This window comes from Sus scrofa, chromosome 16 (genome assembly GCF_000003025.6).
Source record: "Sus scrofa isolate TJ Tabasco breed Duroc chromosome 16, Sscrofa11.1, whole genome shotgun sequence".
Lineage (NCBI taxonomy): Eukaryota > Metazoa > Chordata > Mammalia > Artiodactyla > Suidae > Sus > Sus scrofa.
In genome coordinates, this window is record NC_010458.4 from 33,364,325 (window position 1) to 33,381,608 (window position 17,284).

A 17,284-nucleotide genomic window follows, 5' to 3' on the forward strand; every position below is an offset into this window, starting at 1 on the left:
TGTACCACAACAGGAAGCATTCAGAGGAATGACTTCTATTTTCTATTTCCATAAAACCAGGGACCACCTTTTCTCTCTCTTTATACTTGCCAAAATGGAGTCATAGATACTCAATAAATAATTTTTGGATTTACATGTGGAGGGTTCTGTTGGGAACAGCATAGGGTTGTCCCAACGTAAGAACCAAAGCCTCACAGCAACACTGACGGTAACCCTTAGCATTTGTGGCAGGCGGCCTCCAAGATGTCCCCCAATGATCTCCTCTTTCTGGTACTGCCACTTCTGCTACTCTCCACTCCTGGAGTGTGGGCTAATCTGGTGCTTCACTTCTAATTTACAGCATGTGACAAAGGTGATGGGATGTCACTTCCGTGATTAGGTCACAAAAGACTGTAACTTCTGTCTTAGATTAGCTCTACTGCCTTCTTGGTTTGGACACTTCAATGAAGCAAACTGCCATGTTGGAGAGGCCCACGTGGCAAGGAACTGAGGACATCCTCTGGCCAACAGCTGGCCAGGATCTGAGGCCCTCCATCTAACCATGTCCCAGGAACCAAAATCTGCAAACAAAAACGCTAGCTTAGAAGGCGATCCTTTTATGGCTAACAACAATTGTATGGTTATATCACATTCTGCTTATTCATGCACCTGCTGTTGCATATTTTGGTTGTTCCTTTTGAGGGCTGTGAATAGAGCTGCTATGAATACTGATGTACAACTTTGTGTTTGAACACCCATTTTCAATTCTTATGAGTATATACCTAGAAGTGAAATTGCTGGGTCATAATAATTATATGTTTAGTTTATTCAGGAAAAAGTGCGTTTTTTTAAATTGAAGTCTCTAAATTCACAGTAAATTGTTACATGGTAATACATAATATAAAGTTAAAAATGTATTTGCAGGCAGGCAGAAAATTATAAAATGTGGATTAATGAACTAAAGGGGGAGAAAACATAAGAACTTACCTCGGTCTTACTTGCCAAGTCGTTGATTTAGTAAACAACATCTACTACATTCTCAAAATGCTTCTTTCGAAAGCAGGATTTAAAAAAAAAAAAAAAAGGACAAGACAAACAACTTTTCTGAAGGCTTATTGCTTGCCATGTCTGCGCCATACTACCCAGACAAGGAAACGAAGAAGACAGAGTCTCTGCCGTCAGAGTACACAGATATTCAATCTAGAATTCTCTGCTGATATTCCCCAGAATTCTCACTTTCCACATGCTCTTTTGGAATGCCTTTACTCACACTGTTTCAGCTACCTTTAACACCCTGAAAACGGTCAGTTCAAATGCTCTCATCTAATTTTCTATTAAGCACCGATATCCTTATTTTTTGCAACCTATTGCATATTTCTAAGTGTTTCCCAGATATTTTAAACTCAACTTGTCCCCAAACAAACTCATTCTTACCCGGCATTCTTTTCCAAACCAGCCTCCTGGATTCCCTGCCTGAGGACTGGCAGTCAACCAAACTAAGAATCTTAAGAGTCAGCTTTAACTCTTTATCCCTGATTCCTAATAAATAATTATCAGTCACCCATGTTTATGCCCCAGTGTAACTACCAAGCTCTGGGACACTTTGAAAGACCACCATGCATTTTCTCCTCTGGCTGATTTTCCTCTGCTCCACCAATGGCATGCCTAGAAAAATCCAAAGCACATTTCAAGTCTAAACCTAAACATTATCTCATGGTGAGGGCCTCTCTAACTTCATTTTCACCAAATTGCTTTCTCCATCCTTTGTGACCCTAGTGCAACCTGTATATCCCTTCAATGGCAGGACACTTGTAACAATACCTGCGCTTTTTACAAGTCCAATTCTTTATAACTGCTCTAGGCTGACAGCTCTCTAGACTTACGTTTTGAGACCAAGTCTTCTGGATATTTCAGCAAAGCTAGTACAGGAACAGGCATATAATCTTTACTCAATGCATGTCTTCTGAATTAAAAATAGCCATCTGACTTATACTGCTCATTCACTCAATTGACTAGGAAATATTTAACGAGTGACTTCCATGTAGCAAACTCAGCACAGGCAACAAGAATACAGTGGTAAACTAATTGGACATGGCCACTGCCTGACTCATGAGCTCATAGGCCAACAGGTCACTGACTTGATAATATCTTTATGACACCATGTTATTTAAGCTTTAACCTACTTCTTAGTAACATCGTATTTCCCCTAAGAGCATATTTACTCCTCAGATTCTTAAAGTAGTAATAAAAGCTGGAAAGTTAAATTTCTTTTCAATGAGTTGTAAATAAAATAATTTTGTTTCCAATGTCCATTATCACTGCACTAAAAACCAAACCAAACCCCTCCTTGCAGTCTCAAGACATATGTCTGTTGGTACCACATATTTAAACATTTATAGGATGCCTCAACCATCCAGAGCACAACTAAAAACCAGGAGCCATGGGGCAGCCAACAGACATGTCCTCAAATTAGCATCTTAAAGCTCACATGCTTAACACTCTAAAAAGTCCCTCAGGCCCATACAGAAATCTTGCCTAGAAAAAAATGTGATCACACTTAGTTTCTTGGCTCCCTGCTCAGAGCATATTAGAAGTAGTAAATCATTATGTGGGAGATAGGAGAGATAGAATCCACTAGAGACAGGCATGTGGACAGTAGCAAAGAAAAATAGCTACAAAAGAGACCAAATCAAGAAATTAAGAAATTACAAAAGAAAAAGAGATCAACAACAATGAAAGGACAAAAAAGGCAAAGAATAGAAATAAAAAGCACAGCAGTTCAGATTTAATGCAGCATGGAATAGCCACCCGGCCCCTTGAAAGTATAACAGGGTTTCTGATGTTCATCAAATAAATGATGAACTATACTTCTAATACTTTCATTTATTGTTATGGAGAATTTTGAACATATACCAGTAATCAGAAAAGCATGATAAAAATCATCACTTAGCCTTGACAACTGTCAATTCTGTCCAATCCAGCCTCATTTAATTCCTCCGACATTATTTTGAAGCAAATTACATGTATTACATAATTCCATCTGTAAATATTTTAGTATCTATCTCTTGACATTAAGGATTCTTTTTGAAAATATAGTGAGAATGCTATCATTATATCTAAAAGAAATTAACATTCTTTAATCATCAAATATCCAGCTATTCAAACATTTTAGTAATAAAAGGAGGACTTCAGCTATCTCCAAAATGTCCAAGTGAGCTGCTACTGTGAAAAGTATAGCATAGAAGGATTTATAAGTCTTAAAATCAAACTGTAAGGTTTTAACCCATTATCAGCATTAAAATCAAAATCTATTTTTAAATTCTTTTTTTTTTTTTTCCATCTTTTTCCAGGGCCGCACCTGCGGCATATGGAGGTTTCCAGGCTAGGGGTCTAATCAGAGCTGTTGCTGCTGGCCTACACCACAGCCTCGCCAGATCTGAACTGTGTCTGCAACCTACACCACAGCTCATGGCAAGGCTGGATCCTTAACCCACTGAGCGAGGCCAGGGATCGAACCCACAGCCTCATGGTTCCTAGTCAGATTCGTTAACCACTGAGCCATGAAGGGAACGCCTATTTTTAAATTCTCAGTATAGCTGGTTAATGAATGCTGTTAATACAACAGCTCATGAAGATGTAAGACCATCAAATTACAGTACTACATATTTTAAACTTGTTTCTTAAATCAAGGGAAGTCCTTTCTATAGAAAAATCGCCTGTTAAGGCAATTCTGTTTACAGTCTACAATAGCTCTTTCAGATTGGAAGTATAACAATGGATTAATTATTTTTTTAGCCCCATATCCAAGTTTCCTGAAAGGATGATCAGAAATGGCATGTTTACCTCTTGGGGGACCCATAAGTAATCATAAAGAGAATTTCATGTCAAAATTCAGCTGCATTAGCATGGAGAGATAGTCTTCAAAAGAATCACAAAATCAAAAGCAAGTCAGATAAAATCAGTGTAATGATACACCAATAAATCTAGAATTTATCTCAGATTGTAAACCACAATCTGAGTGGGAAATTAAGGAATCTGAGGCAGGAGTAGATTGTCTTCTCTATTTATAATGAAAAGCCATGGTTCTGAAGGAAAGGAAATAAATGAGACTCATGACACCTGCAATGGGAATTGGAAACAAGTGTTACATGTAAAAGAGAGTCTATGTCTATGGAGAGAAGAAGGTGGTTTGCTTGGTATAAAGCCGAAAACATCTTTAAACTGAAATCTGAGAGAGAAAATACACCCTGAAAAAAATCTTACCTTCCTCCTAACATGAATGTCCCTCAGAAGGAGGACAGATGTGCTGAAATCCTGTAGCCAATGGGTGTCTAGTGAGGCTCAGGGCATCCTTCCCCATTTGCTAACATTACCACTATCAGTATTCAGTTCTCATTTATTCTGATAAGCCGTAACAATACGATCATTTTCCATGTGTCTGATGATGTGAAACACCTTGGAAAGCACTGGTGAAAAAGAGCTTGAGGGGTAGGGGTGGAGATACATTAGGGGATTGGGATTAACATATACCCACTACTATATATAAAATAGGTTTAAGTCACAAGGACTCATTGTATAGCACAGGGTGATTTATTCAGTACTGGGTAATAACCTATAAGGAAAAGAATCTGAAAAGGAATGGATATATGTATGTGTATAACTGATTTGCTTTGTTGTACACCTGAAACTAACACAACTTTGTAAGTCAACTATACTCCAATGAAACATAGATATTATAATATATATTCGAGCTTATCCTGCCATTCAAGGCTCCTAATTGTTTGACTCAATCAACCTTTCTAATCTTGAATCCTTCCACCTCATTTATAGGAACTTTACGGCAGCCAAAATGTTCTACTCATATTTTTGCCTTAGACCCACTGCGTTTCTCCAATGCTCACCTCTCTACTAATGACTGACTTATCCCTCTTCTGGGAAACTCCTTTCTCCCTATCTTCATATCTCCAAGTGTAACCCATCCTCAAGTCCTGCATTAAATGCCACCTGCACCACAACCACTCCTTTTTGCATCTTTTTTTTCCCCAACAAAGAGCCAGAGTAGTTTACTATCTACAGTTTTTAGTACTATGTGTAACTTTCTACTGTGTACTATTGTTATTTATACACAGTTTTTAGTTTGCTAACTAGATTAAAACTCCTTGACAGCTAAGTTCAAGGAAATTCACTCCAACAAGACATTTTCTGAGTAGCTTTTACACACTAAGTACTACAATGGGTACAGAGAACATAAAAATTAATGTGGCTCCACCATCACCAGGATTATTTATCATTGTTCTTAAAGTTACAGCCAATAAAATACGGCAGAAAACTGATGTAAAAGGTATAACCACTCCTGGAAAGAAGACAAAATAGTCATTATTTGCAGATGATGATTGCATACCTACAAACCCTAGAGAATTAACTGGAAAACTTAGAACTAATAATATGGTTCCATGAGGTGATTAGAAACAAAATTAAAATGTTTCAAAAGATCATTTTTAACTATATTAAAAGCAAAAAAATCCATGTAATAGCAATAAAATATGCTTATATGGAAAAAAAATCCCCAAATGTGTATGAATCACACACACACACACACACACACTAAATGTGTATATAAACAAAGCATCACATGTTTCTAGAAGGGAAGACTAAATGTAATAAATATTTCAATTCTTCCCAAATTTACTAATGAGTTTTATTTAATGGACTGCCAATCAAAAAACCTTAAGAGACTCTTTCAACCCCCAAATTCACCTGGAATAACTAGAATATAAAAACAGCTATATTTTAAATGACAAAATAAGTAGAGAAAAATTAGAAAGCAGATACCAACATATAAATCTTAATCTCAGTAATCAAAAAACACAAACTAAAATTATATGGTACCATTTTTTGTTTATCAAACTGCCTAAAAAAAATTTTTTTTTTGGCCACACTTGAAGCATGAGGAAGTTCCCAGGCCAGGGGTGGAACCTGAGTCACAGCAGTGACAACAACGAATTCTTAACTGCTAGACCATCAGGGAACTCCTGCCTAAAAATAATCTAAACCTGAAACAGTGGGAAAGATGCAATAATAGAGACAACAGAATGTCTTCCTAATAGAAATGTTCTGATCCTGAATTTTATTTTTAAAATCTCATCTAAAGAAATATTCAGAAACTAAAAATAAAGGCTTTCATTAAAAACATTAGGATAGATACATGTCAGATCTCTACCAAAACACATAAGACAACATGGCATTACAGGAAATGCCTACAAGGACATAGAAACAGAGTTAAGTTATGTCAGTAATAATCATTAGAAATTGTCAAACCATACTAAAAAGTCCAAACTATCCACAAATCAGATTGAATGAGTATTAGCAGACATACTGAGAAAAAGGAGTCAAAAAGAAAGAGGTGAAGGTTAGTGACAGAACCCCAAGGAGAGAAAGAGTGGCAAATGGTACCATACAAGCACTATTCATCTCCAAATACTTGTCCAGTCTCAGGAGCAAGTATGTACTTATTATCAGTCATCCTATCAGAGCCAGGTGCCATTAAACCCATGGCTTCTATGAAGGCCTCAGTTCTGGTATATTTTACCTCATTCAATTGAAAATTTCAGAGCAAAGAAGTATGAGACAACAATGAGTTCACGTCTCTAAATTTAATTGTGACCAACAAAGAAAAAAAATGGTTGATATATTACCCTAGAGACTGTAAAACCAAAAAATGGTCAATTATGCTAGGCTTCAGGATTTCAGTATAATTGGAAGAGGAGGAGGAGAAAAACCTGTCCATGACCAGGCACCATAAAAAGGAAAGGAGATAAAGAAAGGATGAAACTATAGATAAAGGAAGGAGAAATTATAGGAAAGGGAAAGAAGATTAATGGCTAAAATGAATTTATACTTGTAAAAATGTTAAGAACTGATAAGCAAAAGAAACAAAAACAGAGGGTGTAAAAAGAATGATCTTCAATTCGTAAAGGTAAATTTGAAAACAGGAAAGTATGCATCATGCATCTTTAAATTAATTCAAGTCTCCAGATTCAGACAGATTACATACCAAGATAGCAGAAAAACTCAGATGTCATTGCAAAGTTACTCTAAGCATTGCTATGTAACTAATGAGAATGACAAGTTTCCAGAAGATTGGGGATAAGCAAATTATTACTCCAGTTTAAAAAAACAAAGCAACAAAACAAACAAAAAACAGGATTATCATGAACCATCATGGGGTCACCAAGAACAAGTCTCACCAAATAATTCTCAGTTCCTTCTGGACTGGCTTGCCAGGTAGGTACATTTTGGGAATACCAAAGTATGAGATCATTTCAGCAAAATACTTAACAAGTCTCTTGTTATATCCTTGGGCAAGAAAGAAAAAAGTAAATCAGATGACAGTAGTTAGGCAGCATCGTAACTGATTTAACAGCCATACCTCAAAATTCATGGATCTGAGCCAGCATGGAAGGGGTTGGGTCTTCTATGATTTGCAACCAACCCTGGTTCTCACAGCACTTTACACATAACTCTATTATAGCAATTATCGCACTGCTTTATAGTTATATAATTACATGTCTATTACTCCCTATAGTCTGTGAGCTCCCTAAAGGAATGATTACCTTCTAGTCATCTTGTAATCCCTAGCAGGGAGCATGAGACTGGCGGGGAGCAGACAATTTGATACATGTTTATAACTTTTAATTGAATCAAAACTTTAAAGGTATCATTTCGAGATTTACAGATGGCACAAAGCTGAAAGAAATTGCTAATATTTTGGATGACAGAATAAAAAAAAGTTAAAACGCTCCTGACAAGTTGGAACAATGAGCCAATGCTTAGACAGTGAAATTTAATAGAGATATAAGTAACGTCTGGAACTTGGAATTTAAAAAAAAAGAAAAAGAAAATCAAGTGCGTGTTAAAATCAGAAGAGACCTGACTTAAAACAGCTGGGTGTTTTGATAGCATATCCAATATGATCCAGTGAGGGTACTCTGGTGAGTATTGTTGGCTCTGAGAGAAATATAGTGCCTGAAAGGAGACAGATAAGCGTGTCACTGGTCAGCCTGGATCAAGAACATCACGCCTCTGGATATACGTTTTACAAGGGACCACCCACAATTTAAAACTTGTCCAGAAGAAGGCAACCAGGAAGATGATGATCCTGGAGACCATGTAATGTGGGAAACAATTAAAGCATGAAAGATATTTATCTTGGAAAATGATCTTTCAGAGTATACGACAGCAAGTTTCATGCTTCTGAATCACTGTCTAGAGAGGATATACTATTAATGAGTATGGTTCCGCCAAGCTTACCTGGGTCCCACTTTAGCTAAGCAGCAGAAAGTTAGACTTTAGTAAATTTTAATTAATGGTAATAATGAAAACTCTTCAAGTATGATATATAAATATGCTTTCTAAGACAATGACTTTTTTTTTAAATTAAAAAATTAAAAAATTTTTATGGCCACGGCCAGCAGCGTATGGAAGTTCCCAAGCTAGAGACTGAATCCCAGCCACAGCTGCGACCTATGCCGCAACATCAGATCCTTTAAACCCTGCACCAGGCCAAGGATGGTACCCTCATCTTCACAGTAACCTAAGCTGCTGCAGTCAGATTCTTAATCCACTGCCCCACAGCGGCAATTTGAGACACTGACTTTCTTACGGTGGAAGTGCTCAATTTGAGACTCCTCAGCCACATCTTAGGGATTTGAAAAAAGCAAATTTCTATCTGGTGCAACAAGTTTGACTAAGTAAAATCTGATTTAACAAATATGGTTTCATTTTTTTTTTTTGTCTTTTGTCTTTTTAGGGCTGCACCCATGGCATATGGAGGTTCTCAGGCTAAGGGGTCAAATTGGAGCTGTTGCCACCGGCCTACGCCACAGCCATAGCAACATGGGACCTGCACCACGTCTGCGATCTACACCACAGTTCATGGCAATGCCGGATCCTTAACCCACTGAGTGAGGCCACGGATCAAACCTGCAACTTCATGGTTCCTAGTCAGATTTGTTAACCACTGAGCCGTAACGGGAACTCCTCATGTTATTTTTTAAGATGAAAGCTGGAGGGCAGAATGCCATAAAAGGCCTCAAATGACTTGTGAAACTCATTTCTGAAGGAAATCACCTATACAACTTTTCTGACATTGCTCTTGAGAAGGATGGCTAGGGCCATGGCAGCAAATGTTCCCATAATCCAGAGTGATGGCAGATCATCTGTATGTCACTGCCTTGCCTCCTGTGGGTCAGAACTCTCCAAAGTGCCAGCAGGTAGGGAAGGCCAGGAGCATCACTCTATTATGTAGTTACACTGTAAGAGTATATAAAAACACACAGACAGGAGTTCCCTGGTGGCCTAGCAGGTCACCTAGCTCTGGCGTTGTCACTGCTGTGGCACAAGTTCAATCCCTAGCCCAGGAACTTCTGCATGCCACAGGCATGGCCAAAACACACACACACACACACACACGATACGCAATCAAGAAGAATGTATTTCCTTTTCTTTTTTCTTTTTTTTTTTTTGAGACGGCTTCAGCATGCAGAAGTTCCTGGGCCAGGCAACTATTGGACAACATATATTTAATATGCAATTTTTCAAATCATCCTTCAAATACTTTCAATATCCAGTTATATCATCAGAGATATACACCTACATATTTAAGATTAATTCAACTTACAAGCAGACATCAAAAGTGAACTGAAATGTGACTTTATGTCCAGTGCAATGTAAGCAAGTCAGTTTTTCAATGCATCCTGACTAAATGTAAAATATCATCTGTTTTTGTGAGAAACAAGTCTGTGCCATTAATCATATGCTTCCAGCTGCAACAACTCACATTCAAATTAAAACCATGAAATAGCATCACAGTGTCAAGATTCACACAAACTGATCTTTTAACAGATTGTGAGAAAAAAAAAAAAAAACATACATTAAAAGAAGAATCTGGAGACAAAAACGTTACACAATAAAAACATCTGAAAGAGCTTAAGCACCCAAGCAGATAGCATTCTGGTTTTTGAGCTGCATAGGAATAAATGTTAAACAAAACTCACGGCCTGCTCTTAAACAACGAATACATCATAAAAAATACTTCTTTTTATAGCCACAGGCTGAGAGTTTTGCTGTTTCTATCTATCCCAGCATACAAACCATAGTACTGCCAGCACTGTCCCTTCTGACTTTACTGGGAAGCCAGACAGAAGAGTCTGCCTGGGTTTCTTTTAGTTTAGTTCAGTTTGTGTCCAAAACTGGCCCAAGAATTCTCTCCTCTTCAGTCGCTACACTCCTGCCTGCCAGTTACACAGCTCCAAACATTTCCCTTCCAGCTACAGATATTAAACTGTTTTGTTGTTTTAAAACTTGATTTAGAACTGCAGTAGATAACTTTTTTTTTTTTTTTTTTTTTTTTTTTTTTTTTTGCTTCAGGCTCCCCTAGGTCAGCAAGCTGCAACAACGTTCAAACAGTGCAACTGCATCCACCGCAAGAACGTTGCCAGGAACCCGCAAAGTGATATATTCTAGGTTAGCCATGTCAGGCATTTTCCAGTCCCAAAGCAGGTTTCATGTGGTCAGCACATGAGCCAAAGGATGCGCTTGGCTGTCCCGTACTGGTCCCCTTGTGTCCTCCCCTGGTGACCTGCCCCATTGAACTCCCGGGACAAGTTTCCCATGGAGAGATGCTATGCAAGGAGGATGCGACCCTCTGCGTCTTTCCTTTCTGCCTTGGGAATGACACTGTATTATTGTTAGAGGGCTTCACACTATTCTAGGGCATCATCTGGCCGGCTGCAAATTCTTCCCAGGTCTCAGCTGACTTCCCTTCAAAATGGTACTCTAGGAGTTCTCTTGGGGCGAAGTGGGTTAAGGACCTGGCGTTGTCACTGCAGCAGCTCAGGTCACTTTGTGGTGTGGGTTCAGTCCCCTGCCTGGGCATTTCCACACGTCATGGGCACGGCCAAAACAAAATAAAATGGAACCCCAATTCTGGCCTATTTGAGAGAAGGAGACAAACCTTTGAAAATCAATAGGACCAATACAAATGTTAATAGGCAGCCTGTCAATCAAGGTTAACAATTTAGCTTTTCCATTTAACAAATTAGACTAGGATAATTATTAAGATATGAGATAGAAAGATATGAGAATAATATGAGCTTCATCTCAACAGTTTCTATGCTCTTACAGGATTTCCTTATCTTGTACTCATTTCTTTGCTCTCTTGTCCTCTTTCACAGAGACATTTTGTCCCAGGATGACGAAAGGCATAGATAAAATTTTAATTTCATGACAGTCTTCAGAGAATTTTCCCAAAGTAATTTAACCTAAAGTTAGAGTTGTATATGATAGTTGCATGTGATAGATTTCAGGGATTTTTGAAACCAAGTAAAATAGTCCTTTTAAGAGAGGATGATTTTTAAAAATAAGATGAGGAAATAAGCAAAACACTGCACTTAGACTTAGAGAATTTTAGAGTCAATTTGTGCCTTAGAAATGGTCTTGGCTAAATATTTAGTATTTAGCTAAATCAAATGACTTAAAACTTATTAGGACAATTTGGAGTGAAACTTTTATCAAAACCAGTAATTCTTTCATAATACAACAAATGATTTAATGAAACCTACAAATGTGTAAATCTATAGTTTTATACAGAGAGCTTCCTTAAAGCAGACTACAACTAAACATGTCTTAGGACAGCAAGCTCTTAGTAATATTTTAAATGACAGATGACTAACATTCTGCTGATTTTTATAAAAGCATAGATAGCATCCAAAGATGATAAGGTGGTGAGGTGTCATGGTAGTTATCAAAATCATATTAAATTGCATAGTACCATTTTAGTAGAGAATTCTTTTCAACAGCATACTGCATGCAAATAATCAGACTATCCAGGTCGTTTAAATCTGGGTGGTATTAATGATTCTTGCATACAGCCACGCAAAAACGTTTTCATTTATCTGCTAAGAGGAAAACCATTTTACCTAACTTTGTTCTCAAATGGACTCATTTTGTTAAGTCCTCTTGAAGATTAGAGGAGGTTGTTGATCTGACAACTTTTGTACTCTCTGACAAAAGCTTTGGTAGAAAAAAATGTCCACGACTTATTAAGTTCAACTCCTTACTAGACTCAAGGAAAAAAACATTTTTTAAAAAATACTTTTAGACTCAAATTGAGCTGACTGGTTCAGAAAACGGCAGAATTAGCTGCAACAGAGAGCCCCAAAACAATTATAACCTTTTTCAGACTAGAATGAAAAAAAAAAAAATTTCAAGGGAAAAAACATATATAGTTTCTTGATGTCATTTCTTCCTTTTTCCTTTTTTTCTCCACTGACCTGAAAAGAAACAAAATTCAAAGGAGAAAGAAGACATGAGGCAGGATGGTTCAGCCAAGCAGAAAGCTGTATGTTGTTTTAGTTCCAGGAAGTAACAGGACTAGGGGAGAGGGTTTACAATCAGAGGTCAAAAAGATGTTTACTACCTGAAAGAAAAAAGACCAGTAAAGAAGAAGAAGTTCCAATACGCAAAGCACTAAAACATCAAGTCTGCCCAGGACAAGACGAGGAGAAAACATTTAACTTTTTAAAAGAGAGACAAGCTTGCTTGAAACAAACAAATGAACACATATGAGCCTGATAAGTCTGATATGAGGCTGATAATAATTATAAATATGTAGAAGACAAGAGGCTTCAACCTAGGTGTCTCAACTTTATCTGAAGTATTTGCTATTCTCATTTATTTCACTCTGAATTGTTGTTCATTTTAGGACTGATTTGGGGTTGTTCCTCTCAGTTCCCATGCATACATGGGAACTTTTAAAGATTTGAGAAATAAAGAAAGTAACTTGGAAGAAATTTTTTCAAGTAACTAACTTCACCTAATACAAAGGCTCTTGTGTTCGGAATTGGTCTTTTATCCACAACATGATTCCTGGTGCACCTGTGTCAATAATTTCCCAATGTAATTCACCTGATTTTTTTTTTTTTTTGAATCCTCATTCAAATCTGTAGCAAGAGTTTAACTAAACTTCCTAAGTCCCACATGTAATAAACTCAGAAAAAGAAAACAAACACTTGATGGAACCATTAGAAAACCAATCTATATTTACCAGTTTGGGAGGCTAGAGAGTAATGGACATTTCACTCCTAAATTTCAAGCTTCCATTGCCTGTTATCATTCTCACCTAGAACTAAGAAGACTACAAAGCTAAATATTTTCAATGTTTCACAGCCTGAACCTCGTAGGATTTTTTATGGACACACATGGAATCTAAATTGATAAGGAAATTTTGCTTTACAACTGCTCAGATGTACACACTTAAAATCTGTAGGTGATTTTCCAGACTCCAGATTTAAGGTATAGTCATTTTGGATCTTCTCACATCACCATTTAAACAGATTTTCATCTGTTCACGAAGAGACAATGGTCCCATAACTTAACATTAATAAAAACAGACAACTATATAAAAGGGAGCAACAGCATCAAAGACATCTCACATTTAAAAAAATATAAATGCACCTATTACCTACTGTTACAGCCCCACACTTACCTGAAAACTAAGTTCCCAAGAAGTTGCCTCTGCATTTCTAACTTGCCAGTTAATATTACATCCCTCCTCACTGAGATTATAATCTAATTAGTAGGAGGAAAAAAAATGATATTGAAACCTATTTCGAGGACTTTGGGAAAGAGAAAGAAAACTGAGGCAACAAAAGATTGGCATTCTGTCTCCGAGCCCTTAACTGTTAACTGTTTAATAATACAGTAAGCTCATTATCACTCTGGTTGTACTACCAACTATGGTCTCGAGATTAAAGCGTTTTATATTTACATGCACCAAATTTAACATACACCATCACTTTAAAGAAAAAGAAAGTGGTATGGTGGATCCCACACCAAAGAACTTGTTGGGATCACTAATGGAAAAGTCCACAGAGAAAGTACATTATGGTCTAACATCTTATCACATCATGTATATAGATTATTATAGATGAACACAACCACATCAATCTCAACCAGGCATTTTGCCAAGATTGCAAAAATGAAACAAGGAAAAACACAATGATAAATACATTACTTTTTAGTGCAAAAATAGGTCTGGTTTAAAATTTTTAACCAGAGGCATAAGCTAGAGAGCATAAAATCATCTATAGTGAAGATTCCTGAACCAAAAATGGTGTTTTACATAAACACACAATTTTTTTTTTTTTTTTTTTTTTTTTTTTTTTTTTTTTTTTTTTTTGTCTTTTTGCCATTTCTAGGGCCGCTCCTACGGCACGTGGAGGTTCCCAGGCTAGGGGTCGAATCAGAGTTGCAGCTGCCGGCCTACACCAGAACCACAGCAATGCAGGATCCAAGCTGCGTCTGCAACCCACACCACAGCTCACAGCAATGCCAGATCCTTAACCCACTGAGTGAGGCCAGGGATTGAACCTGCAACCTCATGGTTCCTAGTAGGATTTGTTAACCACTGAGCCACAATGGGAATTCCCACAAAATGTATTTTTAAAGTGCTAATTATTCTGATGTGGTTTGGAATCAGATACCTTCTAATATATTTGTTACCTTAGTGTTGTTATTACTGTTTTTTCCCCTCAGCCTCCAACTTTCTCTAAGACCTGCATTTTGCCAATGTCAAAACCATCAACACAAATTTTTTTTTCATAAATATTACTAAAATTGGGAAGAGAACATTTTATAGCTTCAGTTTTGAGTATCTCTATGGAATGAGCCACAACGGATTTATTCTGAGGAATCTCTCAGTTTTTGTATAATGAATCTCTCACACGTACTTCATGGAATAATTTAGGGCTGCTGTGCATAGACAGATCAGTCTGCCTTCTTTCGTTAGCATTGCAATTTTTAAAATCTACTCATTAAGCTGATGGACTTGATAAACTTTTTAAAATTAATTATTTTATACCCAAGATTTGTGCTTTTTTTCTATTTTTTCTTTTTGTCTTTTTAGTGTCGCACCCACAGCATATGGAGGATCTTATATAAACAGGATAAATTTACTCCATGAGGGAATACCACTCTACATGTGCCATTTTGTCTGGCTTCTTTCACAACAAATGAGAATTTTGAGATCCATGTTGTGGTACATGTCAATAGTTTGTTTTTATTGCTAAATACTATTTCATTGTATGGATATATCACAACTTGTTCATCCACTGACCTACTGATGACATCTGGGATGCTTCCACAATTTTGCCCTATTACAAATAAAGTTGTGAACATTTGCGTACAGGATTTTGGGTAAATACAAGTTTTCATTTCTCCAAGAGAGGACTGGCTTGACAGTAGATTGGTTTGCATTTACCATAAGAGACACTATTTTCCAAAATGGTTGTATCATTTTAAATTTCTACTGGCACTGAGTGAGACTTCCAGTACTTCTATATCCTTGTCAATAATAGATACTGTCAGGCGTTTAAAATTTAGACTTTTTAACATGTGTGCAATGGTTTTAACTTGCATTTCCCTGATAGCTAATAATGTTAAACATCTTTACATGTACTTATTTACCTGCTTTATATATTCTTGATGAAGTATTTCCTCAAATTGTCCATTTTTAAAGATAACTGTTTATTTTATTATTAAATTTTCAGTGTTCTTTCTATATTCTGGGTCTAAGGTCTTTATCAGATGTATGACTTCCAAATAATGTCTACCTAGCCTATGGCTTGTCGTCTCAGTCTCTAACTTCTGAAAATGCAGAAGTCTATTTTTTTTTTTTGTCTTTTCTTGAGCCGCACTGGTGGCATATGGAGGTTCCCAGGCTAGGGGTCTAATCGGAACTATAGCTGCCAGCCTACACCACAGCCACAGCAACACAGGATCTGAGCTGCGTCTGCGACCTATGCCACAGCTAACAGCAACGCTGGATCCTTAACCTACAGAGTGAGGCCAGGGATTGAACCCACAACCTCATGGTTCCTAGTCGGGTTCATTAACCACTGAGCCAGGACGGGAACTCTCAGAAGACATTATTATGAAATCCAATAATTCAATTTCCTTTTTATGGATTACACTCTTGGTGTCTTATCTAAGAAATCTTTGCCTAATCCAAAGTCATAAAAATGTTCTCCTGTTTTCTTCTAAAAGTGCTACAGGTTTAGGTCTCATATGTAGGTCTAGGATGCATTTTGATTTAATTTTTGTACATGGTATAAGGGTCAAGTACTTTTAAACCTTGTTTCATATGTCCTTTTTTTGTCTATTTGCTATTATTATTATTTGTCTTTCTGCCATTTCTTGGGCCGCTCCCGTGGCATATGAAGATTCCCAGGCTAGGGGTCAAATCGGTGCTGTAGCCACTGGCCTACGCCACAGCCACAGCAACGCGAGATCCAAGCTGCATCTGCAACCTACACCACAGCTCACGGCAATGCGGATCCTTAACCTGCTGAGCAAGGGCAGGGACTGAACCCGCAACCTCATGGTTCCTAGTTGGATTCATTAACCGCTGTACCACGACGGGAACTCCTTGCTATTAATGTCTACTCTTACTGGAGTTTAGTCAGAAAACACATTACACATGGTCCTACATGTAAAAATTTTAGGTGGATTTAAAAAAAAAAAGTATTTTCTATTTGAGGGTAATATTATAGACTCATCAGTTAGATCAAGTTTGTTAACTCGCTATTTAAATGCTTTATATGTTTTTATTTCATTTGTTGTCTTCTATAATAAAGTATGGCTAAATTCTTCTGATTATGGATCTGTTTTCTTGGTTTTAGCTGTATAGAATCACATAATTAAGTATGCAGGGGTGGATACTCAGGTGTTCTAGTATCTCAATATAAAATCTCTTTGATTCTAGTTAATGTTCTTCGCTTTGAATTTCATTTCATCTGCTATTAATCTTGCTCCGAGTACTTTCTTTTCAATGATCAATTTTTAGAGTATCTTTTCTATCCCTTTATTTTTACTTTACTGCATCTTTTTGTTGTAGAAGCATCTCTCTTCACGGGATATAACTGAACACGTTATAAATACTGTTTATATGCTACTCATATTTTAAATGGGGGGAATGTAATCTATTTACAGTTATTACAATTAATGATTGTGTATAGATGTTTCCTGTTTATAACTGTTGCTTATTTTTTTCTCACTCTTGCATGTTGCTGAATTTGTTGAATATTCTTTGCTTTCTATCTTTGGAGTTAATTTTCAATTAAAAAATTTCTCAGGGGAAAAAAATGTAATTGTAATGTATACATGTAAGGATAACCTGACCCCCTTGCTGTACAGTGGGAAAATTAAAAAAAAAAAAATTTTCTCATGAAAAAATCTCATATAGTAC

The 17,284-nt window shown here is 36.9% G+C and overlaps 1 protein-coding gene across 9 annotated transcripts in view; it reads right to left on the bottom strand.

Annotated features, from left to right (window-relative positions):
* ARL15 (ADP ribosylation factor like GTPase 15) overlaps positions 1–17,284 on the bottom strand; it is a 452,958-nt gene that overhangs the window by 241,734 nt on the left and 193,940 nt on the right. The window contains exon 4 of one of the 9 annotated variants that reach the window (XM_021076690.1): positions 1,036–7,335. The exons of the other annotated variants lie outside the window; for them this stretch is intronic. Coding sequence (XP_020932349.1) covers positions 7,223–7,335 — 113 coding nt within the window. The 3' untranslated portion in view covers positions 1,036–7,222. Of the gene's footprint in view, positions 1–1,035; positions 7,336–17,284 lie in introns of those variants that run through there. 9 annotated transcript variants of the gene reach the window in all.